General features: G+C 42.6%; 1 protein-coding gene across 1 annotated transcript in view; it reads right to left on the bottom strand.

Moving 5' to 3' along the window:
- Positions 1–13,904: 13,904 nt before the first annotated feature.
- Positions 13,905–15,616, bottom strand: part of LOC126229633 (uncharacterized) — an 82,320-nt gene continuing 80,608 nt past the window's right edge. The window contains exon 3 of the mRNA XM_049942374.1: positions 13,905–15,574. Coding sequence (XP_049798331.1) covers positions 14,625–15,574 — 950 coding nt within the window. The 3' untranslated portion in view covers positions 13,905–14,624. The remainder of the gene's footprint in view (positions 15,575–15,616) is intronic.

The raw sequence follows: 15,616 nt of genomic DNA on the forward strand, positions 1-15,616 counted from the left end.
GAGTCATGTGGCCTACTGCCTCCATGTCAGGGCGGCTTCTGCCAGGGGCGTTCTACCACTGATAATGTTGTGTCCCTCAAGTCTGCCACCCGAACAGCCTTTTCCAGATGCCAACACCTTGTTGCTGTCTTTTTTGATCCACACACAGTGTATGTCACCACCTGGCGACACCATATTCATGCCACATTATACAGGTGGGGTCTCAGAGGCCCGCTCAAGATTTTTATCCAGAATTTCCTGTCGCTGAGTACTTTGCGTGTTCAAGTTGGTGTCTCCCATAGTTCTCCCCTTATCCAGGGGAAATTGGGTCCTGCATGGCTCCGTATTGAGTGTATCACTATTTTTAGTGGCCCTTAACGGTCTAGCATCAGCTGTAGGGCCGTCCAACTCACCCCCTCTGTATGCAGATGACTTCTGCATTTCATACTGCTCCACTAGCTCTGGTGTTGCTGAGAGGCACCTACAGGGAGCCATCCACAAAGTGCAGTCATGGGCTCTTGCCCACAGCTTCCAGTTTTCAGCTACTAAGTCGTGTCTCCTGCACTTCTGTTGGCATCTTACCATTCATCCAGAACCAGAACTTTACCTTCATGACATCCACTCATTGTAGTGGAGACATATCGGTTCTTAGGACTGGTTTTCGATGCCTAATTGACTTGGCTACCTCACCTGTGTCAGCTTAAGCGGAAGTGCAGGCAGCACCTCAATGCTCTCCGCTGCCTGAGCAACACCAACTGGGGTGCAGATCGCTTTACGCTGCTGCAGCTCTACAGAGCCCTTGTTCAATCCCACCTTGACTATGGCAGTCTGATTTATGGTTCAGCAGCGCCCTCAGCATTGCGTGTACTTGACCCAGTGCACCACTGTGGTGTTCGCCCAGCTACGGGAGCTTTTAGAAAGAGTCTGGTGACCAGTGTCCTGGTGGAGGACAGAGTCCCTCCACTGCAGATCCGATATGCACAACTGCTCACCAGTTACGTTGCACACATTTGTAGTTCTCCTGAGCATCTCAATCACCATTTCCTTTTTCCACCTGCGGCAGTTCATCTTCCGCATCGGCGGCCCAGGTCAGGGTTAACGATTGCGTGCAATCCCTTCTGTCTGAACTGGAGTCCTTCCCTATACCGTCTCCCATCCAGGTCCGTCCGCATGCACCTCCATGGTGTACACCTAGGCTGCAGATTCGTCTGGACCTTTCACAGGACCCTAAAGACTCAGTTACTCTTGCCATTCTCCGCTGTCACTTTCTCTCAATTCTTGATGTGTTCCGGAGCTCTGAAGTGGTTTAAACCAATGGCTCAATGGCTGATGGTCATGTTGGCTTCGCTTACATCCACAGAGGCCATTTTGAACAGCATTCCTTGCCTGATGGCTGCAGTGTATTCATTGCAGAGCTGGTGGCCATCTCTCATGCACTTCAGTACATCTGTTCGTGCCCCAGGGAATCGTTTCTTCTGTGTACTGACTCCTTGATCAGCCTACAAGCTATTGACCAGTGCTACCCTGACTATCCTGTGGTAACATCCATCTAGGATTCCATCTATGCCCTGGACCGCTCCTGTCATTCAGTGATGGTTGTGTGGACCCCAGGACACGTCGGCATCCCAGGCAACAAGCTTCCCCACAGGCTGGCCAAACAGGCCACGCGGAAACCGCTTCTGGAGATGGGAATCTCTGAATCTGACCTGCATTCTGACTTATGCTGTAGGGTTTTTCAGCTTTGGAAGACAGAATGGCATAACAGTACACAGAACAAAGTGCCTGTCATTAAGGAGACTATGAATGTGTAAAAGTCTTCCATGCAGGCCTCTCGCAGGAAATCAGTTTGCCAGCTCCGCATTGGCCACGCTTGGGTGACACACGGGTACATCCTGCGCCGTGAAGACGCTCCTGAGTGTCAGTGTGGTGCACAGTTGACAGTGGCTCATATTATGGTCCACTGTCCCACTTTGACTGCCCAGCGACGAAGTCTTGGGTTACCGGACTCATTGCCGCTAATTTTATCTGACGACGCCTCATCTGCTGATTTAGTTTTACGTTTTATTCATGAGGGTGGGTTTTATCATTTGATCTAAGTTTTAGCGCATGTCCTTTGTCCCGTTGTCCACCCTAGTGCTTCTGGGGTCGAGGTTTTAATGTGTTGCAGAGTGGGTGGCTTCTCCTTATTTATTTTCATGGTCAGCCAGCTGTGGTAATCTGCTTTGTTGTTTTAATCTCTTCATCCCATTTCTTGCGTTTCTGTGGTTTTCTTGTCCCTTTTTGTCCATTTACATGTTTTTTACCCTTCACCGTTCTTGTGATTTTTCCTTTCATTCCGTTTTGAGTTGTCGGTCTCGTTTGTTTTATTCTCACACTTGCGGCATTGTTTTATTTGGAACAAGGGACTGAAGACCTCGTAGTTTGGTCCCTTTCCCCCCTCTTCTAATCCAACCAACCGATACGGATAGCTGTACCATAGGTGCAACCACAATGGAGGGGTGTCTGTTGAGAGGCCAGACAAACGTGGTTCCTGAAAAGAAGTAGTTGCAGGGACAATAGTTTGGATGATTGACTGATCTGCCTTGTAGCATCAATCAAAACGGACTTGATGTGCTGGTACTGCAAATGGCTGAAAGAAAGGGGAAACTACAGCCATAATTTTTCACGAGGGCATGCAGCTCCACTGTATGGTTAAACGATGACGGTATCCTCTTGGGTAAAATATTCCAGAGGTAAAATAGTCAGATCTCCAGGTGTGAACTACTCAGGAGGAAGTTATCAGGAGAAACAAAACTGGCATTCTATGAATTGGAGCGTGGAATGTCAGATCCCTTAATCGGCAGGTAGGTTAGAAAATTTAAAAAGGGAAATTGATAGATCAAAATTTGATATAGTGGGAATTAGTTACGTTCGGTGGCACAAGGAACAAGATTTCTGGTCAGGTGAATACAGGATTATAAATGCAAAATCAAATATTGGCATTTCGGGATTAGGTTTAATAATGATTAAAAAATAGGAATGCGGGTAAGCTACTACGAATAGCATAGTGAATGCATTATTGTAGCCAAGGTAGACAAAGCCCATGCCTACCACAGTAATACAAGTTTCTGTGCCAACTCATTCTGCTGATGATGAAGAGATTGAAGAAATGTATGATGGGATAAAAGAAATTACTCAGGTAGTTAAGGGAGACAACAATTTAAGAGTGGGGGTAAGGGATGAAAGAGGAAGCCGCGTGGTAGAATTTTGCACAGAGCACAACTTAATCATAGCTAAAGGAGATTTTATATGGGGAAGAGGCCTGGAGACACTGGAAGGTTTCAGATAGATTACATAATGGTAAGACAGAAGTACAGGAACCAGGTTTTAAATTAAGACATTTCCATGGGCAGATGTGAACTCGGGCCACAATTTATTGGTTATGAACTTTAGATTAAAACTGAAAGAAATTAGGAATTTAAGAAGATGGGACTTGCATAAACTGAAAAAAGCAGAGGTTGTAGAGGGTTTCAGAGGGAGCATTGGGCAACGATTGACAAGAACAGGTAAAAGAAATACAGTAGAAGAAGAATGGGTAGCTTCAAGAGATGAAATATAGGTATGATATGAGGAAATATAAAAATGAAGCAGGCGAACAGGAATACAAACGTCTCAAAAATGAGATCAGCAGGAAGAGCAAAATGGCTAAGCAGGGGTGGCTAGTGGACAAATGTAAGGATGTAGAAGTGTATATCACTAGGGGTAAGGTAGGTACAGCCTACAGGGAAATTTGGAGAAAAGAGAACCACCCGTATGACTATCAAGAACCCAGATGGAAAACTAGTCCTAATCAAAGAAGGGAAAGCAGAAAGATGGAAGGAGTATATAGGGGGTCGGTACAAGGGTGACATACTTAAGGGCACGATTATGGAAATGGAAGGGACATAGATGAAGATGATATGGGAGATATGATACTGTGCAAAGAATTTGACAGAGCATTGAAAGACCTAAACCTAAACCAAAACAAGGCCCTGGGAGTAGACATCATTCCATTAGAACTACTGACAGCCTTGGCTGAGCCAGCCATAACAGAACTTCCATTTGGTGAGCAAGCTGTATGAGACAGGCGAAATACCCTAAGACTTCAAGAAGAATATAATAATTCCAATCCCAAAGAAAGCAGGTATTAACAGGTGTGAAAATTACTGAACTATCAGTTTAATAATTCACAGTTGCAAAATACTAACACGAATTCTTTACAGATGAGCGGAAAAACCTTGTGGAAGATCAGTTTGGATTCCGTAGAAATGTTGGAACACGCGAGGCAATACTGACCCTAAGACTTACCTTAGAGGAAAGATTAGGGAAGGGCAAACCTACGTTTCTAGCATTTGTAGACTTGGAGAAGGCTTTTGAAAATGTTGTCTGGAATACTCTGTTTCAAATTCTGAAAGTGGCAGGGGTAAAATACAGGGAGCGAAAGGCTACTTATAATTTGTACAGAAACTAGATAGCAGTTATAAGAGTTGAGGGGTATGGAACTGAAGCAGTGGTTGAGAAGGGAATGAGGCAGGGATGTAGCCTATCCCCAATGGTGTTCAATCTGTATATCGAGCAAGCAGTAAAGGAAACAAAAGGAAATATATGGATTAGGAATTAAAATCCAAAGAGAGGAAATAAAAACCTTGAGGTTTGTTGATGACATTGTAATTCTGTCAGACACAACAAAGGACTTGGAAGAGCAGTTGAGCAGAATGGACAGTGTGTTGAAAGGAGGATATAAGATATTCATCAACAAAAGCAAAACAAGGATAATGAAATGTAGTCAAATTAAAACAGGTGATAGTGAGAGAATTAGATTGGGAAATGAAACACTTAGAGTAGTAGTGAGTTTTGCTATCTGGAAAGTAAACTAGGTAACTGATGATAGTTGAAATAGAGAGGATATAAAATGCAGACAGGCAGTGGCAAGGAAAGCGTTTCTGAAGAAGAGAAATTTGTTAACATAGAGTACAGATTTAAGTGTCAGGAATTCCTTTCTGAAAGTTGTTGTATGGAGTGAAACGTGGACAATAAATGGTTCAGACAAAAGAGAATAGAAGCTTTCAAAGTGTGGTGCTACAGAAGAATGCTGAAGATTAGATGGGTAGATCACGCAAGTAATAAGGAGATACTGAATAGAATTGGCGAGAAGAGAAATTTGTGACACAACTTGACTAGAAGAAGGGATCAGATGGTAGGACACATTACAAGGCATCAAGGGAACACCAATTTAGTAGTGGAGGGTAAAAATAGTAGGACGACACCAAGAGATGAATACATTAAGCAGATTCAGAAGGGCGTAGGTTGCAGTAGTTACTTGGAGATGAAAAGTTTGCACATGATAGAGTAGCATGGGCAGCTGCATCAAGTTGGTCTCTGGACTGAAGACAACGATAATGACACCATCACCATCAGTCGATGGTAGGGTTAGAGTATGGCAGAAACTCCACAAAGCCACGGACACAAGTTGTCAAAAAGGTACTGTTTGAGCTGGTGGTGGCTCCATAAGGGAGTGGGCTGTTTTTACATGGAATGGAATGGGTGCTCTAGTCCAACTGAACTGATTATTGAATGGAAACGGATACATTCAGCTACTTGGAGATCATTTGCAATGATTTATGGACTTAATGTTCCCAAACAACGATGGAATTTTTTGTGGATGACAGTGAGCCATGTTACTGAGAGACACTTGTCTGCAATTGTTTTGAAGAACATTCTGGACAGTTCAAGTGAATGAGTTGGCCACCCACCAAATGTTTATGGGACATAATCGAGAGATAGTTCGCACACAAAGTCTTGCACTGGCAACACTTCCTCAATTATCGATGGCTGTAGAGGTAGCATGGCTCAGTATTTCTGCAGGGTACTTCCAGCGACTTTTGGGATCATGCCTTGTCAAGTTGCTGTGCTATGCCGGGCAAAAGGAGGTCCAACATGATATGAGGGGGGTATCTCATGACTTTTGTCACCTCAGTGTGTATTTGATAGGAATTATTGTATTAGACTTTTCTACTGCTTAGTAACCAGTTGTACACTAAAATGTGGTGCTTTTTTACAAGCTACCAGTTTTTAATGGAAAACTTGTGTGTGGAATAGTAGTTATATAGAAAAAGTGATTTTATGCTAGATTGAAAAACTTTCTTTCTTCCTGTCAGTTTTTATGGTTTTGCACAAGTAATCAGTTTTTTTGCATCTGCATTTTGGACTCTTTTGTGATTCTCTGACAGCTTTAGAACTGAATAATAATGGTCTCTTTGCTGTGGACACAAATATTCTCAATTTGTGAGGAATTATTTAAGATGAATTTCAGTAATGAATCTACATAATTTGAAGGAATAATTAAAATACTGAACTCCTTGATGAACATATGCATGATTTGGGGTGAACATTGTCAAATGATAGACAGGCATGGCTAATGCACGTACTTGAAGAGTGGCTGTTGCGAGGCAGTGTGTGGTGGGAGGGAGCCACCGTGGCACTAACTGGGAAGTAACAAATTACTTTGTGGCCATGGCATGAGTAAAAACCAGTACCAATAAAGCTGCATAGTAGGCAACAGAACCACATGAAATAAATAAAAATAAAAACTCTGAGTAAGCATATTTAAAGACCCATTCCGAAGAGTGCACACGAAGTAACTTTGCCCATACCTGTGCGGTAAGGGAGAGGGCAATGGTGAAGACTGGGGGCTCCGTTGGAATACACACAATTATGAAACCGGTTGTGCCTTTAATAAAGGATTTACAACAGCAGCAGCAATTTCTGTTAAACATTGACTTGAATATAGCAAATCAAACTGGTGAAAAAGGTGTAATTTTTCTGAAGTAGTACTGTAGCAGTATTACCTTAAGACCTCCTGTGGTCTAATCTCTAGGGGTTAGTATCACAAGTGATGTCCAATGGCACCCTAAGAATTCCATTTTGTAATTGTTAGCTGTACTGTTCAATGATGAGAGCTGCCAAATTATGCTCACCACACTGACATTCAACATATAAATGCTGATCACAAGCTCACAGAGGAAACAATCCTTGGAACTAGACATTCTGGAAAATTAAAAATAGTTATTCATTAGAATGAAAAAAGTAGAATGGAAACTAGAACAGGTAGAGAAAGGTTGCACAGAAAAACATTAGAGCGCCTCAAACCATGGCTTAATGCATTTCATTCATCAGATCATCTTGCTTTTACCTTCTTTTGTTCCAGATGGAGCTTCTCTATAGCACCAAAATCTCAAATTTCTGTATTCCCATTTCCGTGTGTCTGCCTTGGCGTGGTTGCTCATGGATGAGCAGTAGGTAAGTTATTACTTAATTTTGTACTGTCAAATAAATACACTGTACACTGTTCTATAAGAATGTTTTTATATTCAGGCAAGTAGAAAGTAAACTTACTATTATGTCAAGATGAAGTTCTTAATGGCAGTCGAAATTTTATAGTTCCTTCTAACATCATAGATTTTAAGTAAAAAAACACACACACACACACACACACACACACACACACACACACACACACACACACACACACACACACACACCTTTCTACTACCTGTGGCACCTTTACTGGAACTTATGATTTCTGCCCTGTGCTGTTTACCATGTGCTAATTTGTTCTACGAGGGCGGTTCAGAAAGTAACCTCCGATTGGTCACAGTGCGGGTTGTGGGGGGAGTAGCGACGCCATCTGTGCGTTCACGCACCCAACAGGTCAGTCGGCATCAAGCCGTGGTCGAGTGAACGTCGTACCTGCGTAAGTTTAGTTTTTGTGGCAGTTTGAAATGTGTGCTGCAATAGAAAACCCCGCCAAATGTGAAGTGCGTGCTGTCATAAGGTTTTTTACAGCCAAAGGATATTCTGCAGCAGCTATTCATCGTGAGCTTTGTGCCGTGTATGGACCAAGAGTTATGAGTGAAGGAGTTGTCCGTGAAAGGGGACGTTTATTTAAAAGTGGACGAGAAAACGTTCATGATGAAGAGAGGAGTGGTAGACCATCATTGGTGACTGACGAACTCGTTCAGACAGTTGATGCAAAAGTTCGTGAAAATCGATGTTTCTCAATGTCGGAGTTGTCTACTGGTTTTCCACAGATTTCTAAGACTCTCTTGTACGAGATAGTGACAGCAAGATTGGGTTACCGTAAGTTCTGTGCACGATGGGTGCCCAAAATTCTTACCGACCACCACAAAACTCAAAGAATGGCCTCTGCATTAGACTTTCTGTCACGTTATGAGGACGAAGGAGAACCATTGTTAAACAGAATCGTGACCGGTGACGAAACCTGGATTAAGTACGTGAACCCTGAGACAAAAGAACAATCAAAGATGTGGGAACATTCAAATTCGCCTACCAAACCAAGAAAAGCCTCGCAAGATTTTTCTGCCAGAAAACTGATGGCAACGGTGTTTTGGGATGCCAAAGGGGTGTTGTTGGTTGAATTCATGGAATGTGGTACGACCATTAATCAAGACGTGTACTGTGAAACAATAAAAAAGTTACGACGGGCTATACAGAACAAACGCCGTGGTATGCTGACTTCCGGTATCGTTTTTTTGCACGATAACGGCCGTCCTCACTCTGCTCGCAGAACGGCCCTTCTTGAGTCCTTCAAGTGGGACGTTATCAACCATCCACCTTACAGCCCAGACCTGGCGCCAAGTGATTATCACCTCTTCATGCATTTGAAGAAATGGCTCGGGTCACAGCGGTTTGATGACGACGAAGAGCTCAAAGATGCGGTCACAGGCTGGCTCCAGGCACAAGCGGGTGATTTTTATGCAGAAGGAATTTCAAAGCTTGTGAAGAGATACGATAAGTGCCTCAATCGCTATGGAGACTATGTAGAAAAATAGTGCAAAGATGTAGTTGTAAGATGTATATATTAAAATATTTTTATTTAACTTGGTGTATTTTTTTAAATCAACCGGAGGTTACTTTCTGAACGGCCCTCGTATTTTTGCTTCAGCTGAATGTGTCAGAAATGATTCTAGTCTGATGAACAAGAGCAGGCTAGAGTAATTCATTCTGCATACACTCTTCTGTGATGTCTGTATAGAGTTAGGTTAGCGCTGCACTTCTTTTCTAGTAGATACAGTAGCTGTCACCCCAGCACTCTTTAAAGAACATGAGATTTACACAGTTGTGAAAGCAAAGTTCAGCTTTTCTTATATAATAGAAAGAAAAAGCAAAGTGCAATGAAGGACAAATCGGGCCATATCAGGGAATTGGATAAGTTGACATGCCAGATCTGTTCTTGTGGAGCTCAAAGGTTGTAGCTGTTCCAAGGCATATGTAATGCAGATAATTTCTTTTTCTTTAATAATCTGCCAAGAGATTAGTTAGTCCGTTTGTAATCAAGACAGGTTATTATATTCCAGGGTAGTCAACCTCTTTTTCCTACTTCTCACTTTTGTATCTTCATTAGTAATAAAATTGTCTATCCACCCACCAGTTCCACAGTAAATGTGATTTATAAGTTAGAGAAGTAACTTTATATTTAAAAATTTATGAAGCAGAGTTACAACAAATTAACGTATACAGGGTGTTACAAAAAGGTACAGCCAAACTTTCAGAAAACATTCCTCACACACAAAGAAAGAAAATATGTTATGCGGACATGTGTCCGGAAACGCTTACTTTCCATTTTAGAGCTCATTTTATTACTTCTCTTCAGATCACATTAATCATGGAATGGAAACACACAGCAACAGAACGTACCAGCGTGACTTCAAACACTTTGTTACAGGAAATGTTCAAAACGTCCTCCGTTAGCGAGGATACACGCATCCACCCTCTGTCGCATGGAATCCCTGATGCGCTGATGCAGCCCTGGAGAATGGCGTATTGTATCACAGCCGTCCACAATACGAGCACGAAGAGTCTCTACATTTGGTACTGGGGTTGCGTAGACAAGAGCTTTCAAATGCCCCCATAAATGAAAGTCAAGAGGGTTGAGCTCAGGAGAGAGTGGAGGCCATGGAATTGGTCCGCCCCTACCAATCCATCGGTCACCGAATCTGTTTTTGAGAAGCGTACGAACACTTCGACTGAAATGTGCAGGAGCTCCATCGTGCATGAACCACATGTTGTGTCGTACTTGTAAAGGCACATGTTCTAGCAACACAGGTAGAGTATTCCGTATGAAATCATGACAACGTGCACCATTGAGCGTAGGTGGAAGAACATGGGGCCCAATCAAGACATCACCAACAATGCCTGCCCAAACGTTCACAGAAAATCTGTGTTGATGACGTGATTGCACAATTGCGTGCGGATTCTCGTCAGCCCACACATGTTGATTGTGAAAATTTACAATTTGATCACGTTGGAATGAAGCCTCATCCGTAAAGAGAACATTTGCACTGAAATGAGGATTGACACATTGTTGGATGAACCATTCGCAGAAGTGTACCCGTGGAGGCCAATCAGCTGCTGATAGTGCCTGCACATGCTGTACATGGTACGGAAACAACTGGTTCTCCCGTAGCACTCTCCATACCGTGACGTGGTCAGCGTTACCTTGTACAGCAGCAACTTTTCTGATGCTGACATTAGGGTTATCGTCAACTGCACGAAGAATTGCCTCGTCCATTGCAGGTGTCCTCGTCGTTCTAGGTCTTCCCCAGTCACGAGTCATAATAGGCTGGAATGTTCCGTGCTCCCTAAGACGCCGATCAATTGCTTCGAACGTCTTCCTGTCGGGACACCTTCGTTCTGGAAATATGTCTCGATACAAACATACCGCGCCACGGCTATTGCCCCGTGCTAATCCATGCATCAAATGGGCATCTGCCAACTCCGCATTTCTAAACATTGCACTGACTGCAAAACCACGTTCGTGATGAATACTAACCTGTTGATGCTACGAACTGATGTGCTTGATGCTAGTACTGTAGAACAATGAGTCACATGTCAACACAAGCACCAAAGTCAACATTACCTTCCTTCAATTGGGCCAACTGGCGGTGAATCGAGGAAGTACAGTACATACTGACGAAACTAAAATGAGCTGTAACATGGAAATTAAGCATTTCTGGACACATGTCCACATAACATCTTTTCTTTATTTGTGTGTGGGGAATGTTTCCTGAAAGTTTGGCTGTACCTTTTTGTAACACCCTGTATAATAAAAATTGCTTCTCAAATACTTTACACAATTTTTTTCGAAAACATAATGAAAATATTTTTAAAACCAGTACCACCTACTGCTCACTATGAAAGCTGGAATGTCCACTATTGGGCAGTAGGGCCCAAGTTGACTACCACTGTTATATACAGTACATCTTTTCTGATAACTGCCATGGATCTCAGGGCAATGGATCTGTGTTAAAAGTGCAGTCTACAAGCCTCTCTATCCTCTTTGCTGCCATTCACTTTCATAATGGAATCTGTGATCACATTGCATTGCCAACAACAGAGATAATAAAGGAGAAAAATAAATTTGAAGAGACCCACTTGTGAAGAAGATGACAAAAAAAAAAAAAAAAAAAAAAAAAAAAATCAAACTGGAAGCAACTACTGATCTTTTTTCATTAAAGCATTGAGTCAAAATATGTGCTATAAAGCTGTCACTACGCAAGAATCAAAGTACTATTAGAAACTAATTTAAGACAAAAGTGTAGATCTACATATAAACAACTAGTGTTCAAAATATGTTTGAGAGATCAGAGAGTTCCCTCAGGAAACTTCCAATAGTGTGAATTAAGATAGTTTATGTCACAAAAGAAATGTTTACATACCGATTTACAACTAGCAGAAGTCTGTGACTGTAAAATGATTCTGTAATACCTGCTACCAGTTGAGAAAATGACATTGTCAGTGGTGAATAATTGGCTACCTCTCTTAATTTATTTTCTTGTGACAACATTCACAAAAACATTTGAAAGTGCAGTTACTGGTTTCATCCACTCTGTGGTCATTGCCAGACTGTCTAAATGCGTGTGCAGTGAATGATGACAAAGTTTCTGTTGCTTTGTCAAAATAGTTAAAAATGTTGTTATATGAACTGAGCAATTAAACAGGGACTTTTACTTAAGGTGATACATTGTGCAATGGCCTCTGTTTAAAAATTTCAGGATCCGAGTACAATGTAGAAAAAAATTTTATGTGAAAGAAGTGCTGCTACTTTCACTAGACTGGTGAGTCACAGACAAAAGCTGCTGACTGGTTCTATGAGTAGCATAGCTATAGCCAAACTATTAGCTCAGATTTTCTAAGTAAAAATAACATTTTTTTTTTAAATTTCGGTGATGATATTGGGGTTTTGACACACTATGGACTATGGACTGCTAAAGAAATGTTAACTACTACTGGTAAAATCAAATGGTAAGATAGGTGGTTGTGAAGAAAGAGAGGTAATTTGTTTTTCAAGAGCTTGTGGGAAGGATTTAAAGTAATTTGGATGTGTGTGCAGTGGAGAGTGGCTGCTGATGAGTGGATAGGAAATGAGGGTATTGATAGTCGGGCTTTGAAATGTGAAGGGATCAGTGAGGAAGAAACAATAGATGGTAAGAAAAGTAGTTGTCTGCATGTACTACTGGATCAGAAAGTGGGAGTTTTGTTGTTGATGATGATGATGATGATGATGATGATGATGATGATGATGATGATGATGATGATGATGCAGAAACAGGTTTCAAAGATGAAGAGGTGGGTGTATAACTTGGTTGAAGCGTGCAGCAATCCTGTTTCATGAGGAATTGTCTTGTACTAAGAGTACAATTCACTATTGTAACTGCTGTTAACATCAGTTACTAACAGTAATTGGATGCCTTGCTTTACTTCATGTCAGATCGGGCCTGGTTTCATTTGTCAAGTTATGTATACTCCCAGAATGTCAGATATTGGCTGCGGGACAACCCACATATTGAACATGAAGAATCTCTCCACTCGGAGAAGATAGGTGTGTGGTATGTGTTGTCTGTCACACCTTAAACAGTGTTAGATATCTGGAGATCTTTGATTCTTACTTTGCACAATTAACATATGCAGAGAAGTTGGTGCAGTATTCCAACAATATGGAGCAATAGCTCACACATCCAGCCAAAGTATGGCTCACATCATCAACATGTTCCCTGAAGACAGACTAGTCAGCAGAGGCCTCTGGCACCCAGGGTCTTCAGACTCAACATTGTGTGATTCTTATTTATGGGACACACTAAAAATCAAAGTATATGTTGTCAATCCTCGGGCAATAATGATTTTAAACGTAAAATTACTAGAGAACTTAGCAACATTTTGTGTGCAGAATTACAGCGTGTTGCTGTTAACATCATCACATGAAGTCGGTGATGCCTGCATGCCCATGGCAACCACTTCAAGTATCTCTTGTAAACAGGTAAATGCCTTTTTTTAAATGTTACTACTATTTTGTAATTAGTTCATTGTTACTTAAATCTTGGGCGTAAGATGCTCATATTTTTTTTGGGACACTCGAAATTTGCGGGGTTAGGGGGAATGGGGAGGAGGGTAGCATGGTGGCATTAGACAGTGTTACTGGCATGCTGCCAGCCACATGTGAATAAGATCTATATGTACCTGCAAAACATGCAACACAGCGAGCACACAGTGCTGGAGAAACAACTGTGATTAGCCCTCAGCTGGCCGACTCACTGAAACAGATATCACAATGTAGCTATAACAAAAGTATAGTATTCCTGCAAGAATGGATTTTTACTACCTCCTTCAGTGCGTATACAGATCCATCAATAAATGCAATGCAGTCAAAAGGTGTTCTTACCAGTTACGCCTCTGCTGTTAACCAGTTAATCTCAGGAAATATCAGAGTGGCAGAAGTAACTGAGGTGAGCATTTTTCAACTGTAATTTTCTCAAGCACTGGAAGAGGAACAGTGCTGGATGGAACAATAGTTCGAAAATAGTAAAAGGGTCAATATGATCACATAAGGAGAATTTTGCAAACATTTATTTGTAACAAAATATTTTGCCTTTGTACAACAACTAGTAAATGTTTAATTCATTTACAGTCAAGGTGATACATTTTACATGAGCATTTTGTACATGAACAAATTAGTTTCATATTTTGACTACTAAGAAACAAGCAAGTGATCTTTGACATTCTTTAGAACATTTGTGAATTCTGACATTAATCAATTTTATTTATCGATATGATCTATACTGACAAACTGCGCATTCGGATATACCAGTAATAATGAATATCAAATGTACTAGCTCACGTTCATTTTCTACTTCTCTTAGCCATTTCATCATGCTTTGTTATCCCTAGGTACCATATAGAAGAAAGACAAAGGAGAAAATGAATTTGTGGGTCAACTGCCCAGAAAGGAAATGGAACATATAAAAAGTATTGTTTTTGGTTGAGTGAAACTGCAGATAAGATGCCAGGACAAGACATCATATTTGGAAGTCACGATAAATGTCACTCAAGAAACCATATTGAGGTCTGCATGTGGCATCTCTGAAAGAGTGGGAGTTCTTAAGGGCTCAAGATCTCTTGTTATCCTTTGTTTCAGAACAGCTTTGTGCTGAGGATAGAGTGATAAAACACCACAGAAGTTGGCAAATGTGCAGGTTAAGTAAGGGAAACAGTAATACAACACAGCGTTCAGAGCTGTGATTTTTAGAGAGTATTTGTAAAATTGACAATTCTCATGATAATGGTGGATAATATTCGGTCTCATCAACACAGTGCAGCACCTCCAAGAAATTCCAGGAATGCGTGGTGCCATTGTTAGGGGCAATGCACTTGGCGTCCACGTGGACTGCCTGCTGCTTGAACCAGCGCCAGAGGGATTTTGTGCTGCAGTCGCACACCAGTGGGTTGCCATTCAGCTTGATGTAGCGCAGGTAGTTGAGCCCGGAGAAGTGTGACAATCTCAGCCAAGTCAAGCGGTTGCCACTCAGGTTGAGGTAGCGCAGGCCTCGCATGTCGCGAAACGCGTCCAGTGCCAGGTACGTGATGTTGCACTGGTCGAGGTCCAGCCACTCGAGCTGCTGCACCATCAGCAGCGGCCCGTGCCCCAGCTGCAAGGGGTTACCTGTCAGGTCAATGTGGCGAAGGTCCGTGTTGCCTACAAAGATGAATGGGGACAGTTTGCGGATGCGGTTTCCAGACAGCTGCAATAGTGCCAGGTCGTGGAGGCCCCGGAAGGCATACAGCCCGACTGTCTCGATGGCGTTGTCATCGCAGATGAGGCTGGTGAGCTGGGTGAGGCCCAGCTCGGCCAGTTCGTCATCGGCGATGGCAGTCAAGCGGTTGTGGCCCACGTCCAGGTAGGTGGTGCGTGGATCGAGCCCCTCAGGGAAGGCCACCAGCCCGGCCCGTGAGCAGTGCACCTCCAGGTTCTCACACTTGCAGCCGGCCGGACAGATGGGTTCGGGTTTTGGTTTTGTGGGACGGGCAGTACGAGTCTCCGGCTTCGTGGTGGCTTCTGTGGTGACAGTGGACGGGTTCTTGTTGTGTGCGCTCAGCCTCTTGCTGCCTCTCTTGACTGCTGAGACACCAGCTGCATTACGAGCGATACAGCCACGGGATGTAGTGACCGGGCGCAGGTCTGTCGTGGCAGCAGTAGGGCGTTCCGTGATGCCATCTCGATCCACTGTAACAGTGGTGGGGTTAACACCTGTACCATCCTGTACTT

This window comes from Schistocerca nitens, unplaced genomic scaffold, assembly GCF_023898315.1.
Source record: "Schistocerca nitens isolate TAMUIC-IGC-003100 unplaced genomic scaffold, iqSchNite1.1 HiC_scaffold_376, whole genome shotgun sequence".
NCBI lineage: Eukaryota > Metazoa > Arthropoda > Insecta > Orthoptera > Acrididae > Schistocerca > Schistocerca nitens.